General features: G+C 44.6%; 1 protein-coding gene across 2 annotated transcripts in view; it reads left to right on the top strand.

Moving 5' to 3' along the window:
* Positions 1–22,152, top strand: part of mgat4b (alpha-1,3-mannosyl-glycoprotein 4-beta-N-acetylglucosaminyltransferase B) — a 33,559-nt gene extending 11,407 nt beyond the window's left edge. The window contains exons 2-15 of one of the 2 annotated variants that reach the window (XM_061079395.1): positions 6,755–6,934; positions 7,558–7,701; positions 8,383–8,516; positions 9,067–9,113; positions 9,461–9,574; positions 11,763–11,838; positions 12,277–12,391; positions 15,586–15,716; positions 16,021–16,128; positions 16,692–16,885; positions 17,072–17,150; positions 17,545–17,623; positions 19,503–19,615; positions 20,546–22,152. In XM_061079395.1, coding sequence (XP_060935378.1) covers positions 6,755–6,934; positions 7,558–7,701; positions 8,383–8,516; positions 9,067–9,113; positions 9,461–9,574; positions 11,763–11,838; positions 12,277–12,391; positions 15,586–15,716; positions 16,021–16,128; positions 16,692–16,885; positions 17,072–17,150; positions 17,545–17,623; positions 19,503–19,615; positions 20,546–20,569 — 1,538 coding nt within the window. In that variant the 3' untranslated portion in view covers positions 20,570–22,152. Of the gene's footprint in view, positions 1–6,754; positions 6,935–7,557; positions 7,702–8,382; positions 8,517–9,066; positions 9,114–9,460; positions 9,575–11,762; positions 11,839–12,276; positions 12,392–15,585; positions 15,717–16,020; positions 16,129–16,691; positions 16,886–17,071; positions 17,151–17,535; positions 17,624–19,502; positions 19,616–20,545 lie in introns of both variants that reach the window. The other variant, XM_061079394.1, reaches the window with a different exon arrangement.
* Positions 22,153–22,359: the final 207 nt, after the last annotated feature.

Below are 22,359 nucleotides of genomic sequence, written 5' to 3'. Positions count from 1 at the left end.
ATTGAAAGTGTCGGGTTGAACGCACTGTGGCGAATGAAGCTGTTATCATGAGCACACGGGTTGGGATTGAGCCCAGAAGGTCACATGACTGAGCTCAATCCCAATCCATGTCCCAGTTTACTCGCTCTCACTTCAGTCTTCACTTTATCATCTCGATGTTTCTTTCCAAGCAGAAACACGTCGTGGATTAAGGCTCGACTAGACGATCGGCCTGCGTGACGATGGCGTCTGCCTGGTGACCTCCACTGTGGGTTAGGGTTAGTGGGGTCACCTCCAGGACAGGCTCCGCCCTAATGATAAAGTTAAATAACGCCAAACACATCAGCGACAGACTCAACCTCACACATTTCCTTCCAACAGCTCGTAGCTCGTGGTTCATTGAATGTAAATAACTAAAAACTGTTGAGATGTATTAAACATCTCCAGCTCCTCCCACTATCCAGACATGAAGCTGCCGTCTCGCACCAGGGACACGTTTCACAAACATGTATTAATATCATCACATGACTTAATAAAACCAAACTGATCAGAAACATCTGAACAAACATCAGTGAGACGAGAACGAGCTGAAATGACAGAAACATCTTTGACAAACATTTATTTAACGTCTACTTTGACTTGTTAGTTTGGTTCATGTCCTGTCAGCTAACATGGAGGAGGAGGGTTGATGACCTATACTGCAGCCAGCCACCAGGGGGCGAGCAAGATGCTTTGTTATCACTTGTGGGAGCTCAGGTTCTTCTATCTGATGAGAACCAGACGGAGAATGTCTCTCGGTCTTCTTCTGCATCCTCTTGGTTGAGTTTGCTCCTCGGGGATCTGCAGCTCAGTAAACAGGAAGTACCCTCCACAGCTCCCAGTGGGATTCTGGGTAGTGTAGTTGCCGGCCTCAGGGCAGCAGGTCAGCGCAGGTTAATGAGCAGCTGTTGTGTCACATGGTGACATCATCTCTTCATCCAGGGCACAGGCTGGGTGTGATGCATTGTGGGAGCTGAGCAGAGGAAATGTTAATGTGTGTGAGCGTGCACAGGAAATGGATTTCTTACAGACAGGAAGCTGAGGCTCACCGTATCGTATGAACAGGAAGCAGCGATGTGGTGTCTCCAGTCCGTCCCCTCAGGGCTCATCACCGGGTTCTCAGGGTTCACGCCTTAAATGAAACCACTTCAGGAAACACGTGAATCTGGGACTTTGATGTTGTTGTTTGTGAGTTTGTGAGTTTGTCTTTGTTCTTCTCTTCACTCCAGAGTCTGGTCCTTCACTTATTAATGTCTCGCTTTACAAAGATTTCACTCAAATATACGCTTATGCCACATAGTTGATGTTCAACTGTGATGAAGACGTTTGAAGAACCTCCGTGTTCATCTTCATCTCCATGATGCTAGGCTACATGCAGCTGCTGCTTTAGCATTTCACAGGCCGTGTTAGCATGCATGCTAAAAACATAGCAGTGGGCTAAGGGTCAGCTGACGCTAACGGCCCGTTAACATGCATATCCTGCTGCACCACTCAGTTACCATGACAACCATGGATGCTCACCCTAACCATCACAACTGAAAACAAAACCACAACCTAAACCGGATTCTAACTTTAAAACCGTCCTTTCAAAGTGGGGACCAGTCAAAATGAAATATCAGGTTTGTTGTTTCCAGCGACTTCCTGTGTGCGACAGGAGGTAGGAACCAAAACGCTGCCGGATTTCAGTTCCTACTTTGTATTGTTGGACATGACAGTTGATACTGACAGGAAGTGCCATGTGAACATGAACAGGTCACCTGTGTGTGTGTGTGTGTGTGTGTGTGTGTGTGTGTTTGTGTGTCTGTGTGTTGGTGTGTGTGTGTGTGTGTGTTTGATACACACTCACTCACACGTATTGACTAAAGGCTCAATTCGAACAAATCCACTCCTCATATCGACTGAAACCAGAGCTCAGACGTTATGTTTACAACACACAGACACACACACACACAGACACACACACACACACACACGCACACACACACACAGACACACACACACACACACACACACACACACACACATTTGTTTGATGAAGTCATGGTGTTAGATGATACTGTTGGGATTTGAACTGAGGATGCTGTGTGTGGTGTGTGTGTGTCTGTCTGTGCGTGTGTGTGTGAGTGTGTGTATGTGTTGGACGTATAGTGAATAATAATATTAGAACGTTCATCTGCTTCTCTTTGTTATTCAGTCCAATAAAGAATGATTTATAAGTTAACTTCATTAATCTGATATGATGGACGAACAGCAGAGTTTAAAACAGCTTCATAAGATGAAACAGTTTCATTAGTGCACGTGATCTGTGTCAGTTATATGAAACAACACAACTTTGTATCCTTGTAACTTGGAGGGACTGAAAAATCACTTTACAGCTGCGGAGTTGAAATATTAATAATCCTTCATATTAAGAAATGGTTCCTCATGTCTCCTGTGGTGACCTTTAACCCCGTCTCGCCATCTTTTATTCATTTAACACAGAAAAACCTTTCCTCGTCACTGTTTTAAAAAGAAAGGAAATGAGGCGGCGTCCCGTCCGGTGTCCTGGCGGCGGTTTCACCACGAGCATCACGGTCCCACACGGAAATAACATGTTCCACAGGAAGTGGCGTCTGGTTCAGGTGTCGTGGTCGAATCCGACCTGCTGATTGGAAGCGTGTGTTTCCTGTGTCCTGACGGACGCACCTGTCCCTCGATCAGACCTGTTCCATGTCTGTCTTCCTTTGTGCCGGAGACGAGGAACAGACGCCATCTTTGTTCGTGGTCGTTTGTCTCCGAGCAGCCTTCGCCCCTCGTCCGCTCTCTTCTTCAGCTCCTGATGTCCTCTGGGTTTCTGGCTCCGACGCTGATGCTGCCGCCAGTCGTCCGCTCGCTTTGGTCTGTTCCTGGTTCAGCTGCTCCTTCACTGTGGCTCCGCCTCCCTGTGAAGACTGAACCAGGGACAGAGCGCTCTCCGTTTATAAACCATGTGGGAACAGCAGAGGAGAATTGTGGGAAATCACAGACAGGGTGTGAACGCTCAGTTCAGTTCATCTTCTCATTTCACCAGAACTTTGTATTTGGATCTCTTCAGCAGAGACGTGAGGATGAAGAGTCGTGGCTTCAGGAGAAGGTCAAGATGGAGGTCGGATCAGCTTCTTCTCTGGTTTATGATTTGACTTTATCGCCACCTACTGGCCCGACTGAACGCTTGTTAGGGTTTTTGTTTTCTCGTAACAAAAGTTGTGTTTTCGGAGATTTGTTTGAAAACGTAGAGGCAGGTATCTGTGTGTGTGTGTGTGTGTGTGTGTGTGTGTGTGTGTGTGTGTGTGTGTGTGTGTGTGTGTGTGTGTGTGTGTGTGTGTGTGTGTGTGTGTGTGTGTGTGTGTGTGTGTGTGTGTGTGTGTGTGTGTGTGTGTGTGTGTGTGTGGTCAACGACACTGAAGCCGAGTTACAGATGGAACCTGAGTGTGTGTGTGTGTGTGTGTGTGTGTGTGTGTGTGTGTGTGTGTGTGTGGTCAACGACACTGAAGCCGAGTTACAGATGGAACCTGTGTGTGTGTGTGTGTGTGTGTGTGTGTGTGTGTGTGTGACTACGTCTAAACAACTAAATCATCTCCTGATACAAAGGGTTTCAACTCTGTATCAGAAATCGTCCTCGTCCAAATGAAAACACTGTTCACCTACAGTGGTCATGTGATGTAAACAGGAAGTAGAATGTCTCCTCTGCAGTTGGTTGCTTGGTTACAGACAGATGCTCTACAGCAGGATCAGCGGTGGTGAGAAGTCACAGCAGGGATTTCTTTACATTCTGTCTCTAATCGTTGTTTCATGTTTTCCATCCTTCTTTCTCTTCACTGTATGTTTGTGTTCTGCTGAGTTTCCGTGCTGCACTGACACAGATTTCATCATGATTTTAGTTGAACGAGTTCTTCAGAGTCGTGTTGTTGAAGTGATGTAACGCCACTCGGGGACTGGGACACTGTCAGCTGACTCAGCAGGTGTTTTCCTGCCACTCGTCCTCTCTGTGCTGTTGTCGGTCAGACAACCTGTTGTGTTAACGTTGTGTTAAAGCTGCTTGTTTCATTAGTGCGTGTGGTATCTTCTCTAACTACTGTAACACACTTCAAATGACTGAGAGAGAGCAGGATTCATTTACCTCTCTCTCTCTGATTCAGCATCATCTGCCAAGGGAACAGACACACCCCTTGTTAGTGACCTCGTTAGGAACCTCGTTAGGAACCTCGTTAGGAACCTCGTTAGGGAGTTGGTTTGAAAGTGTCAGAACAATCTGTGCATGAAGCTCAGTCATGTGGACGTGATCGTCCAGTTTCTCTCCCTGCGAGCATGAAGATGAACAGGAAGCCACACACTCACAAACACACTCATACACACACACACACTCATACACACAAACAACACACACTTACAAACACACTCTTTCACTCATTCACACTTTTTACTCTTCTGGTGTCGTCAGTTGCTCAAACAGACGTTGGTTGGATTTTAAAGTTCTTCTCATTGATTAAAAACTTGTCTGTTTCTCTAAATCAAAGGAAAACACGATGAAATCAGAGGAGTGTGACTATGTAAATGAGCTCCGCCTCTGTCTCCACCCACATCAGCTGCTTCGACTTAATGTTAGCGTAACGCAGAGCAGTGAATAATTCAAATAATCATAATGGTCCAGAAATCCTTTTATTGATCAAGAAATGATCGATACCAGACGTTTATTGATCAATGAGGATCATCAGCACTCGTTAAAAACCTCAAGACCCTGTGACTCATCCAGTGTGTGTGTGTGTGTGTGTGTGTGTGCGTGTGTGTGTGGATACTGGGTAATCTCATTCACTGGGTGGTCTGCACCCTGTGACTGATTATTATGTTTTTTGAACACACACACACACTTTTGCACATCACTACAATATGATTCAGCCATCTTATATCTGATTTGTAGTGTGTGTTTGTGTGTGTATGTGTGTGTTTTTGTGTGTGTATGTGTGTGTTTGTGTCCTCTGTGATGCCCTGTACTTTTCCATTATGATGTTATCCTTATCCAGACACACACACACACACACACACACACTCGTCTGTCTTGTTCGTAAAAGCCTGTAAATTAAATCTCGCTGCTTGTTCCTTTTTTACGTCAGAAGAGAAACGAGTTTGTCAGAACCGGTCATCAGTCCTGGTGCTGCCCCCTGCAGGCCGCTGTCTGCACTACAGCCACAATGAGAGAAGTTTGTCCTGAGGTTTTCAAGCAGACAGACACACAGACCTTATATATAAAACATGCATGATGGTGTGAACTCTGGTCAGAGGCAGGCTAGCGGTTTCCATTTAATTTCAGTCTTTATGCTAAGCTAACCAGGCCCTGACTCCAGATGTGTGTGTCTCAGAAACAACATTGCACAGTGTGTGTTGTGTGGTCGCTGCTCGTCCTGATGTTTCTGACGCTCTGACCACGAGCGGCTTCAGTCTGCAGCAGCTCAGCGTTTAACAGAGCGACGGCTGCAGGAGGGAGATTATTTCATCAGAGCAGATAAATAACTGGGCAGGAGCATCATTAAAAACTCATCAGTGATGTGTGTGTCTGTGTGTGTGTGTGTGTGCACGCTCTCAGTAATGCACTTTACTTATCAGCCAAACAGATGTGACTATTGTGCTCCGTTAATGAGGGTTTAGAGAAACAATTACAGCAGAACGAGAGAGTTCCTGTGTGTGTTCTCATCCAGGAAAGTTCCACAGGAAAAATGTAAAATGTAAATTATGGGACATTATGAGAGAAATGTCTAATTTATTGGGTTCAGCTTAAACGAAAGGTTCCAGAGACACTGACTCTGACATTTGTTCTCACATTCAGATCCTGCAGAACATGTGAGGAACATGTGAGGAACATGTGAGGAACATGTTGGGAACACGTGCAGACTTTAGCTCATGTCTGAAAACAGCTTCAGAAACCAGCGCTCTCACTGTTTTATAATCTCTGGTTCTGGATGTGTCCTGTTGGAGGAAGCTGATGAATCATGTGGAAATGAACTGAATCAAATAGAAGCATGTTTGATTCTCTGCAGTCGGTGTCAGGAACAGAGTCTGAAGAGCGAGAGGCTGCGTGTCTCACAGGGATTACTGCAGATTTACTGTCACACAGCGTTAACCCGCTGAGGGATGATGGACGGATGATGGACGGATGATGGACGGATGGATGATGTTTGCTGCAGCGGATGAAGGATTTAGCTTTTTATTTTCATGTTTTCACTCAGATTATGTCTTTTTCTGTCTCTCTACCTGTTAACCACGATTAAATCCCCGGAGCATAAATCTGTTCGTCCATCAGTAAATGACAAATCAGTGAAATGAAACAGTCCAGGTCCACAGTCCTTTTATATTAATGAGAAGCAGTTTCTGATCAACAGCGCCACCTGCAGCCACACCGGCTCACTGCTTCTGTTTTCATGTTTTCATGTTAAAACAAAGTGAATCAATGTGTTGACTCTGACTGCGTCCTCCCACTGGACATTACCCATGATCCTCTGCTTCCTGAACCAGAAGCTGCTGCTGTAACAAATCAACAAAACTCTGTTCAGAATTCTTCATGTGTTAAAAGTTTCCTTTTGAATATTGGAGGTTTTTAATGACTTCTGAGTTGAATATTTAGGAAACGATGGAGAAAATGATGTTTATTTTGGATTAGGATTGTTCTCTATATACGCTTTGTTTTGATGAAGTTAAATATATCTAAATCTCCTCTCGTCCTCAGGAGATGTGGTGGATATCTACCAGAGGGAGTTTCTGGCGTTGAGGGAGCGTCTCCACTCCGCGGAGCAGGAGAACCTGCGTCGCTCCAAGGAGCTGAACCTGGTGCTGGAGGAGATCAAACGAGCCATCGCAGAGAAGCAGGCGCTCAGAGACATCAACCGGACCTGGAGCAGCCTGTCAGGTGCGTCCCACTGCTGTGGTCTCCTGTGGTCTGGTCCATGAAAGAGTCTGGACATGGTTCATCTAACCTGGACTAACCTGGTCCCTGGTCTAGTCTGATCTAACCTGGTCTAACCTGGTCTAACCTGTCCTAATCTGGTCGTGTTTGGTTTAGAAAATCTGTCTAACTTGTGACATGGCCACTGCTGGTTTACTCTGATCTAATGTAAACCTGGTCTGACCTGGTCTGACCTGGTCTGACCTGGTCCCTGGTCTAACCTGATCTAGCCTGGTCTGACCTGGTTTTACCTGGTCTAACCTGGTCCCTGGTCTAATCTGATATAACCTAGTCCCTGGTTAAACCTGATCTAACCTGGTCTTACCTGGTTATACCTGGTCTAACCTGGTCCCTGGTCTAACCTGGTCCCTGGTCCCTGGTCTAACCTGGTCTAATCTGGTCCCTGGTCTAATCTGATCTAACCTGGTCTAATCTGATCTAACCTGTCCTAATCTGGTCGTGTTTGGTTTAGAAAATCTGTCTAACTTGTGACATGGCCACTGCTGGTTTACTCTGATCTAAAGTAAACCTGGTCTGTAGTGGTCTGACCTGGTCTGACCTGGTCTGACCTGGTCTGGTGTTTTCAGAGGAGACCAGGCTGAAGTTGTGGAATGTGAGCAGCAGTAAGAACGTCCTGCAGCTTCCCTCCGTCTTCCATCATCTTCCTCACCTGCTGAACAGAGAGGACAGTCTTCAGCCCGCTGTCCACCTGGGACAGGGACGCACTGGAGGTGAGACAGCAGCTGGACCAGGGGCGTGTGTGTGTGTGTGTGTGTGTGTGTGTGTTAGTGTGTGTCACAGATTTGTGGAAAAGCAGGAGCCAGTCATTTAATAACAAAGATAATTTAAGTAGAAAAAGCAACAAGACAAAAGACCAAGATACAAAAGGAAAAGACTGAAAAACATTAGAAACAGTGGGAACTAGAAAAAGAGAAGATGATTGACAGGTGAGACACATGAGGGACAGGTGCTGTCAATCACAGGGACAGAAACAGGACTAAGACAGGAAGTTAAGATACAGACACAAGGAGTTTCATTTCAAAGTAAAACAGAAACACAGTGACATTTACAACAAAGTAAATGTCCATAAACTAAGAAGAAGTCTACAAACAGAAAGTTGAAAGTGTGAGTGAAATTAAATCCAGCTTCCTGGAGACTTTTAGTTTGAAACACCGGTGCAGGAAGTGTTGAGTTTATCGATTTATGATTTTCACAGGCTCCAGTGAAACGTTCAGGGTGAAAGTCATTAAACAAGTTAAGAGAGGAGCGCTCACTCTGCTGCTGATTCTGGAGACTGACAAGTTCTCTGAAGAAGTTAGTTCTACACATGTTCAGGTTGCTCTGACCTCTGACCTCTGACCTCCTCACTGTTTTGGTTTGTGAGGTCCTTCATCCTCTTCTTGTGTTTGCAGTCTCCATCGTGATGGGGGTCCCCAGTGTGAAGAGGGAGGCCCACTCCTACCTGACCGACACCCTCAACTCGCTCATGTCCGAGCTCAGCGCCGCCGAGAAGGACGACTGCGTCATCGTGGTCCTCATCGCTGAGGTCAGTGTGTGTGTGTGTGTGTGTGTGAGTGTGTGTGTGTGTGTGTGTGTGTGTGTGTGTGCTTCCTTGCTTGCTTTCTAAAGGTCAGTGGTTAAGCTAATGATCCCAAACAGACACAAACACACACACACACACACACACACACACACACACAGTGCTAATGTCACTGACTCTGTTTAGCATCTGTGCTAATGCTTCAGGGAGACAAAACGATGATGAAGTGTGTGTTGAAATCATTTGAGCTGTGAAATCACATAAACTCAAAGTGTGTGTGTGTGTGCGTGTCTGTGTGTGTGTGTCTGTGTGCAGTCGCCGTGTTGAAGGTCACTCACTGCTGCAGTTTCATGAGTTTCACACTGTTCATGTGAATCGAACCTGGTTCAGCTGCAGCTTCACCGAGCACCGAGGTCACTGAGAGCTTTCAGAGTGAAGAGATGAATATTAAATCACAGAACTCGTGACACAACAGAGAGGGGGGGGGGGGGGAGTTTTCCTCAGTGTGTGTTCTGTGTTAAGAAACTAACCAGTGTGTGTCTCTGTGTGTGTTCAGGCGGACCAACAGTACGCCGTCACTGTAGCAGACAACCTGAGGCGCCTGTAAGTCCAGATGCATGATGGGATACCGTTACTGTGGAAACAGACATGACACGGAGATTCTTTACCTCCTGTGTGTGTGTGTGTGTGTGTGTGTGTGTGTGTGAGCGTGTGTTTGTCATTGTTCACATGTTAACGCATGATTAATTGGACACACATTTGTCCTTCTATCTTAATGAGGACCCTCATTGATTTAATACATTCCCTGACACTAACCTTAACTCTCCAAACTAAATGCAGAACCCAAACTTAAACCTGATTCTACCCCTCACACACTTTGATAAAAGTGGGTCAGAAGTGGGTCTTCCCCAAACTATCATTCACAACGTGTGTGTTTGTGTTTGCACCAGTTTCCCGGTGGAGATTCAGTCGGGTCTGTTGGAGGTCGTCTCTCCGTCCGTCCACTTCTACCCGGACTTCTCCCGACTCCGAGAGTCCTTCGGAGACCCAAAGGAGAGAGTGAGGTCAGTGTGTGTGTGTGTGTGTGTGTGTGTGTGTGTGTGTGGTTGTGTGTGTGTCTGTGCAGATGGACAAGATACAAACGCTGCCAACTCAAATCATGAGTCAGTCTCAGCCATCACCAAATAACTAATTACATCCAAACTTATCAGAGAATACTGTGATGTTTTAGTTTGGTCCATGTCCCATCTGCTAACACGGAGTCGGTGTGTGAATTATACTGCAGCCAGCCACCAGGGGGCGTTTAGACACTTTGGCTTGTGGGAGCTGTCGTGTCGTCCATCTTAATTTACAGTTCATGGAAACATATGAGCTCAAATCATGTGACTTACAGACTGACTGTCATTGGCTCTTCTTGGGCTCCGCCCCTTCATGAGCATCTGTGTTGTTCTTCTTCTGGTCGTTTGTTTAAATGACATCATGTTTCATCATTCTCCTCTGATCCACGATTCAAGCTCGAGTAACCGCTGGCAACCTGCTGTGCATTGTGGGAACTCTAATAAGACGGACCAATCACATTCCTCAGATGAATGTGATTCAAGTGGATGAAATCATTTGTTGCTTTAAAAGTGATTTTATAAGTTTCTCTTTGTTCTGATTTCAAATGACAGCTTCTCCTCGTTAACTGCACTTGATCAAAGCACACACACACACACACACACACACACACACACACACAGAGACACACACAGAGAGAGACACACACACAGAGACACGTACACACAAACACACTTATACTTAAGTCGTTATCCAACTTTCTCTGATTGCTGGAGCTGATAAATGACACACACATACACACACCAGGTAAAACATTAGGATGCCGTGTGTGTGTGTGTGTGTGTGTGTGTGTGTGTGTGTGTGTGTGTGTGTGTGTGTGTGTGTAGTTAGATCGCTCAGTGTGGTTCAGAGCCCCATGAATTAGACATGACAGGCTGACAGACGCCTGGGGAGCTGTTTAACACACACACACACACACACAAACACACACACACACACACACACATACACACACACAAACACACACATCATTGTAGTTAATAAAACGTTGCCCCACCTCTTTGGCCCTGTTCCCATGGTAACCCAGGAGGGGAGGGAGCAGGAAATCAGAGAAGGAAAGATGGACAGAGTGGAAGAAGGAAGAAGGAGAGAAGGAAGGAAACTGTAAAAATACTAAATGTCTACGACTAGGATCGAACTCGTGACCCTCCTGGTAGAGGACGACCCGCTCTAACCCCTGGGCCACAGCTGAGGAGGGGGGGGGGGGTGAGAAAGTGTTGTCCGTCCTTTATCCCTCCTTTCCTCAGCTCCTCTCTTCCTGCTTCCTCTTTCCTCTTCCCTCTCTTTAGTCTCCCTTCCTCTCCTGCCTCATCCTGTTTCTATCCTTCCTCTCTCTGTTCTTCCCTCATCTCATTTCCTTCCTTCCTTCCCTCGACACTAGATCAGCCGACCAATCAGAGAGCAGGTTGTGCTCTCGCTCCAGGTCGGGGTCACGGGGTCACGGAGGAGGAGACGAGCGATGCAAAGTGGATCTGAAGGTCTGAACTTCACAGGAAGTTAAAGTTCAGATTCATGTTGTGACCTGATCTTTCATATTCTGATCACGCTGCTGCTGATTGGTCGAGAAAAATCTTCTCTTTCGTCAGAAAACACTGGATCCTGTTGTTTGAGCAAATCAGCAAATCAGCAAATCAGCAGATTTCAGCTTCGACTCGAGAGACAAAGACGAGTCTGTGTGAACGTCACTGATTCATGAAAACCTGCGTTCGGCTTTTAGATCTCCGACGAAAACTCATTGACTCCGTGTGTGTGTGTATGTGTGTGTGTGTGTGTGTGTGTGTGTGTGTGTGTGTGTGTGTGTGTGTGTGTGTGTGTGTGTGTGTGTGTGTGTGTGTGTGTGTGTGTGTGTGTGTGTGTGTGTGTGTGTGTGTGTGTGTGTGTGTGGTGTGTGTTTACCAAAGCTCATCTGTAAACACACTGATTCAATTCACTGCTGATTGTTCTGTGTGTTTCTGAAGCTGCTGGAAATTTATGGAGCGTTGAAGTTGTTCTGTCACACGAGCGTCAGCTGCAAATGATGATAACATTGTGTCTCCTCCTCTTCCTCCTCCTCCTCCTCCTCCTCCTCCTCCTCCTCCTCCTCCTCCTCCTCCTCCTCCTCCTCCTCCTCCTCCTCCTCCTCCTCCTCTTCGTCAGGTGGAGGACGAAGCAGAACCTGGACTACTGTTTCCTGATGATGTACGCTCAGACTAAAGGAACTTACTACGTCCAGGTAAAACTTCAAATTAAAGTTTCGAAGGTTGCTAACATGAAGGCGGGTGATGACATGTACCGCTGCCAGCCACCAGGGGGCGACTGAGACACTTTGGCTTGACTTTTTGTCAAACATGTTTATTTACAGTCAGAAAATATATAAAGATCTTATTTTTATTATTTATATTTTCATTTGCAGATTTTCCTGCTGCCATAAAACCTTTTATTTAGATTTCATGGTTAAAACAACGTGTTTCTGTTTCCTCCTCATGTGAATAAGACTCTTAACATTTAACAAGTGTCGTTGACAAACACGACCTCAGCGTTTACAGGAATAATAACACAAAATATTTAGTGTTTTAGAGTAAAAACAGGAAGTTGAAATCAGATGTTTCTCATGGTCTCTCTCTCTCTCTCTCTCTCTCTCTCTCTGTCTCTCTCTCTCTCTCTCTCTCAGCTAGAGGACGACATAGTCGCTCGTCCCAACTACTTCACCACCATGAAGAACTTTGCGTTGCAGCAGCCGTCAGAGGAGTGGATGATTCTGGAGTTTTCTCAGCTCGGCTTCATCGGTGAGTCCCCAGCTCCACCCGTGTGTTTATGTATTTATCCTCCTCATCGATCATTATCAGAAATTTTGAAATGTCCGAAAAGTTCGACAGGATCTGAAGTTTTCAGAGAAACGATGGTTAGGAGTCGCTCAGCCAATCAGAGACGTCCTGTGTTTGATCATGTCTCATCTGGTTTCTGTCTGTGGGGGCGGAGCCTCACACGTCTGACCTGCAGTCTGTGGTCGTGTTGAGTTAGAACCTGAGGCTGATCACCGTGACGACCAGGTGGACTGGGATCTATAAAACAAATGTTCCCTGAGCTCCTGGTGGTCTCAGACTCTTGAGACGATCTCCGAGCTGAAAGTCACTTCCTGTGATTGGTTCAAAGTACGATCTCTACCAAAAGATGTGTTTACACTCGGCAAATGAACCGAACCAGGTTCAGTTTGACTCAGATCACAGACCACCACAGCAGTGCTTTTATTTTGAAAACGGGTACAGGAAGTGTTGCAAACATTTGTGACGTGATAGATGTTGTGTGCAAGCTATTGTCATGGGGAATCCTCTTATTCTTCCAACTTTTTAACTTACAGCTCTAACCTCCACACACACACACACACACACACACACACACACACACACACACACACACACACACAGACACACACACACACACACACACACACAGACACACACAGCATCAGGCTTGGCACCTCATGGTTCCTCCACAGGCTGAAACGTGGCGTCACTGCCGAGCTCAACAACAAACACAGAATCTCTCAAATCCAACGGCTTGTAAAGACTCACACTGAGGACACGCAGCCAACACTCACACACACACACACACACACACACACACACACACACACACACACACACACACACACACACACACACACACACACACTCACACATCTCAACCTCTGAGCCGCAGATGATGCAACTCGACGTTTATTTAGTTTCATTTAACAACAAGAAAACACAGTTGTAGACCTGCTTCATATAGAAATACAGTCAAAGCACCAAACTACTGTCAAACAATACTTATGATTTTATAAAAGAGCTTCAACGAGAAATATTTCTGTGCCTAAAGCTGTGAATCACACAAATAAGGAATTAGCTGTTGCCTCATAGACTGGATCAGCTGGGAGCTTAGCAAGTGGAATCACATGTTAGTTCAGAGACTTCACAGTTTGAAAAGATTCAATTTAAAACTGAGAATTGTGTCTTTTATCTAGTTTCTATGAAAATAAAACTGTCCAAAATACTTTATAATCATAAATTTTCATTGGATGTTGCAGGTGCTGAATGTGTAATAGAGAATATGATTTGAGTGATGTGAGTCACGTGATTCAAGTCTGTGATAAAATAGAGTTAAAAATGAATGAAAGCCCGACACCAGTTGGATTCACTCTGACTGAACTTCTGACTTTGAGCTTTTCCAGCTGAAATCAGAAGCTGTTTGTGAAGCTGAGTCGTCGGAGCGTCTCGGCCTCGAGGCGCCGCTTCCTCCGTGAAAAGCAATTAAACCTTTTAAAAGTGAATTATTGATGAAACTAACAGCAGTGGAGAAAACAATCCATTATGTCATCATGTGTGTTATAATGCCAGCGAAGCCTTCAGGGACAGACTCACTGATCACAGACTGAACCAGGCGGATTCATTTCATTTCTCAGACTCAACTGAAGCATTAAACTTTGATTAAAGTCTTTAAATTGTTTTTTTAAAGAGCAAAGTCCCAGGATTTTAATCTCAACACAGTATTTACATCGATAAAGTGGAGTCTCAGTCTCAGTGTCTCCTGATCTAATTGGCCGTCACTCACAGGATCGAACTCTCACATCTCTCACACTCCATCTCGTCGCCGTGGAGACAGCCTGTCGGTCTTAACACGGTTACACGTCCATCTTCTCTCCTCCGCTTTCACTTCACTTCTCGTAAAGACTCGAGTTCCACACACACCAAGAGTCTGAATCCTACAAACTGGAATAATTATCGAGAACCTTCTATGATGATTCAATGCTGATTCTATGTTGAAGCTATGATGATTCTATGTTGAAGCTATGATGTTTCAATGATGATTCTGTGATGATTCTATGATGAGTCCATGATGATTACTCCTCCTGAGGAGCTGAGTTAGTTTCACGTTGGATATTCAACACACGTTCACTCCATATCCAAAGTTAAACTAACTTCAGTGCAGCTTGAAATGCACATGAGTCGCTGAGTTTCACGGACATAAAAGAATATTGCTCAGCTTAAAAGTGAACCTGGGTTAAAGTGCAGAAGTCCAGTTAATGTGTGTAGTTGAACTGGGAGCAGAGCTGGTTTGACTTTCTGCTGCAGGAAGGAACGACCGGAGATTCTTCTGCTTCAGACTCTTTGGGGGGGAGCTGGTTTTTCACCTGTGGAAAAGAAGTCTGACAATATTCAGCTGAAACCTTTTGGCAGCGTGAAGCCGCTCGTTGTCCCGGCAGCAGCAGAGTCCCGGTCGGATGCTGATTTGTTTTTTCAGTTTTTTGTCTCCTCCTCCTCCTCCTCCTCCTCCTCCTCCTCCTCCTCCTCCTCCTCCTCCTCCTCCTCCTCCTCCTCCTCCTCCTCCTCCTCCTCCTCCTCCTCCTCCTCTCTCCTCTCTCTCATTTGCTGCTTTAATCAATTCATCAGAGCGAAGCTGAGTCACTGAGTTCAATCAGACGGAGGACAGAGCTCCAGGAGCGGCTCTGAATTTCAACAGTTCACATTTAGGCAGAGGCTAAGTTTAGTTCAGTCCGGCCTAGTTTACATCTGGGGGGGGGGGGTGGTCCGACCCCCGAGAGGGTGAAACGTCCAAACCAATCAGGCTTGTTATTGTATTCTTCATCAGCAGTCGCTCAGAACAGATTCACAGAAAAAACACTAAGTATTCTACAAATTAAATAAAATATTATAAAACCTTGACTTCTCTAAAACTGTTACTCAAGAAATTGTATATAAACGTTTCAGAATAAACTTTCCAAACCCTTCTCGCCCCTCAGGAGCTCTTCTCCCAGGACCGTGAGCTTCTCTCTCCTCGTCCACAGGCTCCTCAGCTGCTCTGGGATTGGAACCAGCAGCCTCTCACTGATTCACCTGCTTGGTTTTAAATGCTTTGAGAAGTTTGCTGAGTCTTCATGTGAATCTCAGTGAGGTCAACGAGTTGGAGGCAGAAGCTGAACTGAACTCTCGTTCTGTGACAGGAAAGATGTTCAAGTCTCTGGACCTGTCGCTCATCGTGGAGTTCATGCTCATGTTCTACAAGGACAAGCCCATCGACTGGCTGCTGGACCACATCATGTGGGTCAAGGTCTGCAACCCAGAGAAGGACGCCGTGAGTCACCTTTTGGATATACTCTACACCATATACTCTACTTTTCACTTATATACAATACGATACATGTCATGTTTTTATATCATCTTTGTTATATAGGTTTTTGATGGATATAGTTTCTTTTATAATCCATCCATCTCTGTTTTATTGGTTGTTTGTGTCATTAATCCCATCACAAAACTCAGATTAGCTCAGCTGCTCCCCCTGTTGGTGGAGGTGATGAGCTGCAGTGTCTGTACGTGTTACCATGGTGATAAAGATGTAATAATATTTGTCATTAATAATCAAGCGTGTGTCTCTTCAGAAACACTGCGACCGACAGAAAGCGAACCTGAGGATCCGCTTCAAGCCGTCGCTCTTCCAACACGTGGGCACACACTCCTCTCTGGCCGGGAAAATACAGAAGCTCAAGGTGGGTGTGCTTCATGTTTTACTCACGTTGTGGGGACCTACATTTAATCACTCATTACAGGGACGTGAAGTCTTATGTCCACAAGTGGATTTCTTCTTCTGTGGAGTCGAGAGATCTGTGCTAATGTGAGAGAAACATCAAACAAATACTGTGATATATATAATAACACGTCTCTGATCGGCATCATAAGTCTTTTGACTTTAATGCTTCAATTTCATTTAGAATAGAAATTAATCCAAAAGGAGAACAGGACACCTTTATTGTCACTGCATGTTATGTATCATCTCTTCCCGAGGGGCACAAATACAAATGGAACAATATCCAACGAAATCTTCAAACTGATTCTGCCTGAAATGTTTGAATGTTACCTAAAAGAAAAGATAAGTGCAGAAGATGAGAAGACGACGTATCGAGGTCAAGCTGCTGCAGACTCTTGACCAATCGGGAGTCATCTCTAACTTGAACAGTGTTTTCTGTCGACACAGAATCAAACACAAGTCGTTCTGAATCCACTTCTTTTAATCAGAAACCAGGTTTGAAAGACTTGCACTTGTTTTCTCCAGGATAAGGACTTTGGGAAACAGAGCCTGCACAAGGGTCACGCCAACCCGCTGGCAGAGGTCACCACCAGCCTGAAGACCTACCAGCACTTCACCCTGGAGAAGGCCTACCTGGGGGAGGACTTCTTCTGGGCCTTCACACCTGTCGCGGCCGATTTCATACGGATACGATTCTTCACACCCGTCCGCATAGAGAGGTTGGTACCACGAAGGCAGCAGGAAGTGAGGTGGAGTGTGCAGACCAGGGGCGTCACAGGAGGGGGGCTGACTCCGTCCAGTCCAGCGGGGTCACAAGGTCAAATCAGACGTCACATGATCACACGGTTTGACCGGTGATGATGCTGCTCTGAATATTGTAACGTTCATTCGTCTTTCTCCTCCAGGTTTTTCTTTCGAAGCGGAAACATCGAACATCCAGGAGACAAACTCTTCAACGTGTCCGTGGAGGTTCTGCCGTTCGACGTGAGTAGTGAACTCCTCTCTTCACGTCACTGACCCAGAGTCAGTCACCAGTCCCAGCGGCTCTGTGCCTGTTCAAGGTCCACGGGGGGGGGGCTACAGTACTCCACAGTATTACAGTACCACAGTACTACAGTACTCCACATTATTACAGTACTCCACAGTACTACACCTGAGATTTAGGTTCAGACTGAACTCAAAGGCTGAAGGTGTAAAAGAATCCTGAGATTATTTAAACTCGATAATCACACAAGAGCTGATCTGTGTGTGTGGTTGTGTGTGTGTCTATGTGTGTGTGTGTGTGTGTGTGTGTGTATGTGTGTGTGTGTGTGTGTGTCTGTGTGTGTGTGTGTGTCTGTGTGTGTGTGTGTGTGTGTGTGTGTTCCAGAACATTCAGGCAGACAAAGAGGCCTTGACAGACGGGAGGGAGAAAACGCCAAAGTATCACCGGACAGAAGACGGATTTATCAGAATAGGTGAGACACACCTTCAGTGGTTTTAATGATCACATTAAACTGTTTTAAATATATACTGAAATTAAACATGTGGTATAAAGCATAATTCTTGTTTTTCTACAGGAGTAATTTAATCATTTGAAAGAAACAGTTGATGTTGATGAACAGATTTCCCTTTGTTACTTCGAAGTGTGCTTTATACAGAATAACACACACACACACACATGAACACACACAAAACAACACGCACACATGCATATACACATTTGTCAGGATGACAAAGAGGATCCATACACGTAGAAGACGCCGTATTTAACTTTCAAATACAGACACTGTGAATCAACCACAATCTGGTCTGTCAACACTTTGTCTGACTTCCCCTGGTTTTGGTTTCTCTTCTTCCTGAACATCTTCTCTGTTGCTCCTTGTTTCTCTGAAACCAAACAAACTGAAACCTCCTTTCATGCTGTTCTGGATCCTTGTGAAGAGACGAGAGCGGAGCAGGTTCAGGCAGGACGCCGACTCTGACCTGACTTCATCAATTACCAGCAGCTCTTTTATCCTCTCATCAATTTTTCAGATGAGTCTGTAGATCGATGCGGTTTCTGTCCTTCACTTAATTTCTGCTCGCTGCCTTCAGACGTCCTGCACCTGCAGAGAAACTCGGACACAATAAAATGCCAGTTAAGACACAATCGACCGAGGAATCAGGACTAAACATGTGAGGAAGGACGTCAGAGGACAGAGAGAACGTTAGTGCTGCAAAGTCGGGTTTTCTTTCTGCTCCACATGCGTCACTGTGCTGGACAACATTACAACATTACTTTATCCTGTAAAAGTCTTTTATTCAACATCAAATACAACAAACTCCTCGTTAACGTTTAAGCAGAAGCTTTGAAAAGTCCAGGGTTAGAATCAGGAAATTCTTCTCTGACAATGATAATTATGGTACTTTTTTACAGGTGTTTTAAATGAGACCTGATGTTGTTTCTTTCCTCCAGTTTGTTTTATAGTTTTTCATCTTCTGTCTCTGTAGTGACACACTCACAGTCTTCTGTTTTCTCTAGTTATTTATTTCCGTGCTCATCTGTCCCTGTGTGATCTCGTCTCTGAGAAAAAGCTCAATCGGTCGTACATGTTGCTGGATATTGAATCAGAACCATAATACCCACAATAATACCAGATAATACCCTGTGTTCAACCTTAACACACCCAGACACACACACACACACACACTGCTCTTTGTTGGGATTACGCACACACTCGTACCTGAAAGCATCGCAGACACAACAATAATCCCTCTGAGGCATTACTGTCGACATTGACTGAACACCACAGCACGTCTGAGACAAACACAACAGTAACACAAAAGCATCAACAACCACAGGGGTCAGTTAATGGAGTCTGGATAAATGTAATGGAACCTTTTACAACCCTGTAAATCTGCAGAAGAAAAACATCTAAATTCCTAATTACTCAAAATCAATAAATGATTAAGAAAAATATATGTGAGAGGCTGAGGGTTTGTGATGGTTTGATTTTCAGGATATCACAGAAAAATGATAACATCGTGTTCAGGTTCTACTGTGAAAATTAAATATACACAAATAACATAAATAATAAGTCTTATTACAGTTCAATCAAATTAATTATAATAAACATACCTGCAGCCAGCCACCAGGGGGCGATCAAGTTTGTGAAAACTACACATTTAAACGAATGTTAATGAATATTTAAATCTTGAGTTTCATCCTTTAGCTTCATCTTCAATCTACTCTGGTTAAATCGCTGATGTTGTTTTTAAAGAAAGAAGAAAAGAAAAGAACGGTAACTTCCAGCTCGTAAACGTAACATGAGATTCCATCAGCTTCATCGCTCTGTTGATCTTCATGTGTTCCAGGAACGTTCCAGAATGGGATTGCAGAGGGGGAGGTGGACCCCACGTTCGGACCCCTGGAGGCCATGCGTCTCTCTGTGTTGACGGACTCTCCGGTCTGGGTGATCCTCAGCGAGGTCAGAACATGTTCAGATCCAACACAAGGTTTCAGGTGTCAGGAGAGTTCTGAGCGTCCCTGAAGGCGTCAGTCAGGTCAGAAGCTCTGAAGTTCTCAGGTCTGTGAAGCTCCAGCTCAGAGGAGCTCAGGACGGAGGTTCTTCAGACACCAGAGAGGTTGTAGAGGTTTGAGGAGACGTGAAGAAGCTCCAGGGTTTCTATGAGTGTCCAGAGAACTAACATGGTGCTTGTGACCATCACTGACTGTATATAAAGACGATCAGTGACTGTATATAAAGACAATCAGTGACTATATATAAAGACGATCACTGACTGTATATAAAGATAATCAGTGACTGTATATACAGATGATCACTGACTGTATATAAAGATGATCAGTGACTGTATATACAGATGATCAGTGACTGTATATAAAGAGGTTCAGTGACTGTATATACAGATGATCACTGACTGTATATAAAGACGATCAGTGACTGTATATAAAGATGATCAGTGACTGTATATAAAGATGATCAGTGACTGTATATAAAGAGGATCAGTGACTGTATATAAAGAGGTTCAGTGACTGTATATAAAGATGATCAGTGACTGTATATAAAGATGATCAGTGACTGTATATAAAGACGATCAGTTACTGTATATGAAGATAATCAGTGACTATATATAAAGATGATCAGTGACTGTATATAAAGACGATCACTGACTGTATATAAAGAGGTTCAGTGACTGTATATACAGATGATCAGTGACTGTATATAAAGAGGATCAGTGACTGTATATAAAGATGATCAGTGACTGTATATAAAGAGGGACAGTTACTGTATATGAAGATAATCAGTGACTGTATATAAAGATGATCACTGACTGTATATAAAGACGATCAGTGACTGTATATAAAGAGGCTCAGCTGTGTTTCTTTTCTTCTTCAGATCTTTATAAAGAAAGCAGAGTGAAGCCCCCCCCCCTCTGTGATACCTCAGAACCTCCATGTTCAGATGACCTGATGGAGACTCGTCACATGACGTCCTGCACGCCAGATCTCCACCACGGGCCCACAGCGCCGCCGTCTGGCCACACCTCATCATCGCAGGGCTGAACAGACCAATGACTGAAAACAAGAAAACACACAGACAGGCTGATGAAGATGAAGATGATGATGCAGATAATGACGATGATGGTGATGACGATGATGATGATAAGGATGATGATGATGATGGTGATAAGGATGGTGATGATAAGGATGATGATGATGAGGATGGTGATGATAAGGATGATGATGATGAGGATGGTGATGATTATGATGTTGAAGATGGTGGTGATGAAGATGATCGTCTCAGATGAAGCTGTAATTAATCCTGATGTATTTATGTGTACATACATACAAGGTAAATGTTAAACACTGGTTGTCATGGAGACAATGAATGATGATGAAACTGCTGCTTCCAATGTCAAAGGCCCCTCCCCCCCAGTAAACACGTATGTGCATATATGCATAGAACTGTAGACGCTCTCATGTGAACGACCTTTCCGTGTGTTGATGTGCGTCTCTAGTTGCTCGGGTTTCGTTTTCCCTCCATCGTGAGCGATTTGCCTTAAAGACGAAGAGCAGGTTTACGGTTAACAGAGGCAGCCCCGGACTGGAGCGACTGATTACCCAGAATCCTCGGCCCCTCAAACCATGTGACTTCAAACTACTGACGACGACAGACAATGATTCGCTTTGATACAAAATCTCTTTTTATTTGAACTCAGGCCATGTCACTGACGACTGCTCTGTACCTTTCTACTATACTCTCTACTGCACTCTACTCTACTGTACTGTTCTCTCTACTGTACTGTTCTCTCTACTGTACTCTACTCTACTGTACTGTTCTCTCTACTGTACTCTACTCTGATGTTCTCTACTCGACTGTACTCAACTCTGCTCTACTCCTTTTACATATTTATCTGTACATTGCTCTACTCTACTGTACTTCACAGTACTCCAATGTACATGAATGGGTTCTACAGTACTCTGGTGTACTTCATTGTGCTTAACTGTATTATGCAGTACTCTGTAGTACTCTACAGTACTCTGTGTTGCTCTACAGTACTCTAGTGTACTCTCCTGTGCTGTAGTTTTGCAGTCCGTTGCAGAAACACTGACTCACATCTTTTCCTCCTGTTTCAGTCTCATTGACGTGTTGGAGGTAAATAATAATGATTTCTACATGTAACTCACCGAAGTTATTCGCAGGAACAAAATGGTTCATTTGAGGAAGTGATTTATTTTTTTATTCCATGAAAACTTTGTTCAGATTCAGACTCAGCCTCTTGTCGACTCGGGGCTCAGATTGAAGACAGGCCGAGCAGAACGATGAAGTGAACTGAGTTTCTCCGAGCTGCAGGAAAACCTCTTTTCTTTGTAAGATGCACTGGAATGCATCGCTATAATCTTGTGTTTGTCTTTTGTATCCTTTAGATAAACTCTATTTAAATGATCTCAAACTTCTATCTGATCTGTGAATTGTTAATAAAGACAGAAATTGAAATGACAGTTTGATGTGTCTGCTCGCTCGGGTGGAAACAGGGGGGGTCAGGTGGGGGGTCAGAGACTGATGAAGACGCTGTGAAGGATGAAGTCATCTTCACCTCAGACAGGAAGCTGAAAGGATTTCTTCTCACACGTGATAACAGTGAGGTGACAGGAAGTGAAAACAGTGAAAGCTTATCGAGACCTTTCACCACAAAAAGGATGAAGTAA

Source organism: Limanda limanda, chromosome 10 (genome assembly GCF_963576545.1).
Source record: "Limanda limanda chromosome 10, fLimLim1.1, whole genome shotgun sequence".
Lineage (NCBI taxonomy): Eukaryota > Metazoa > Chordata > Actinopteri > Pleuronectiformes > Pleuronectidae > Limanda > Limanda limanda.
The sequence above is the reverse complement of the archived record's forward strand: the minus strand, read 5'-3'. Positions and strand labels throughout refer to the sequence as shown.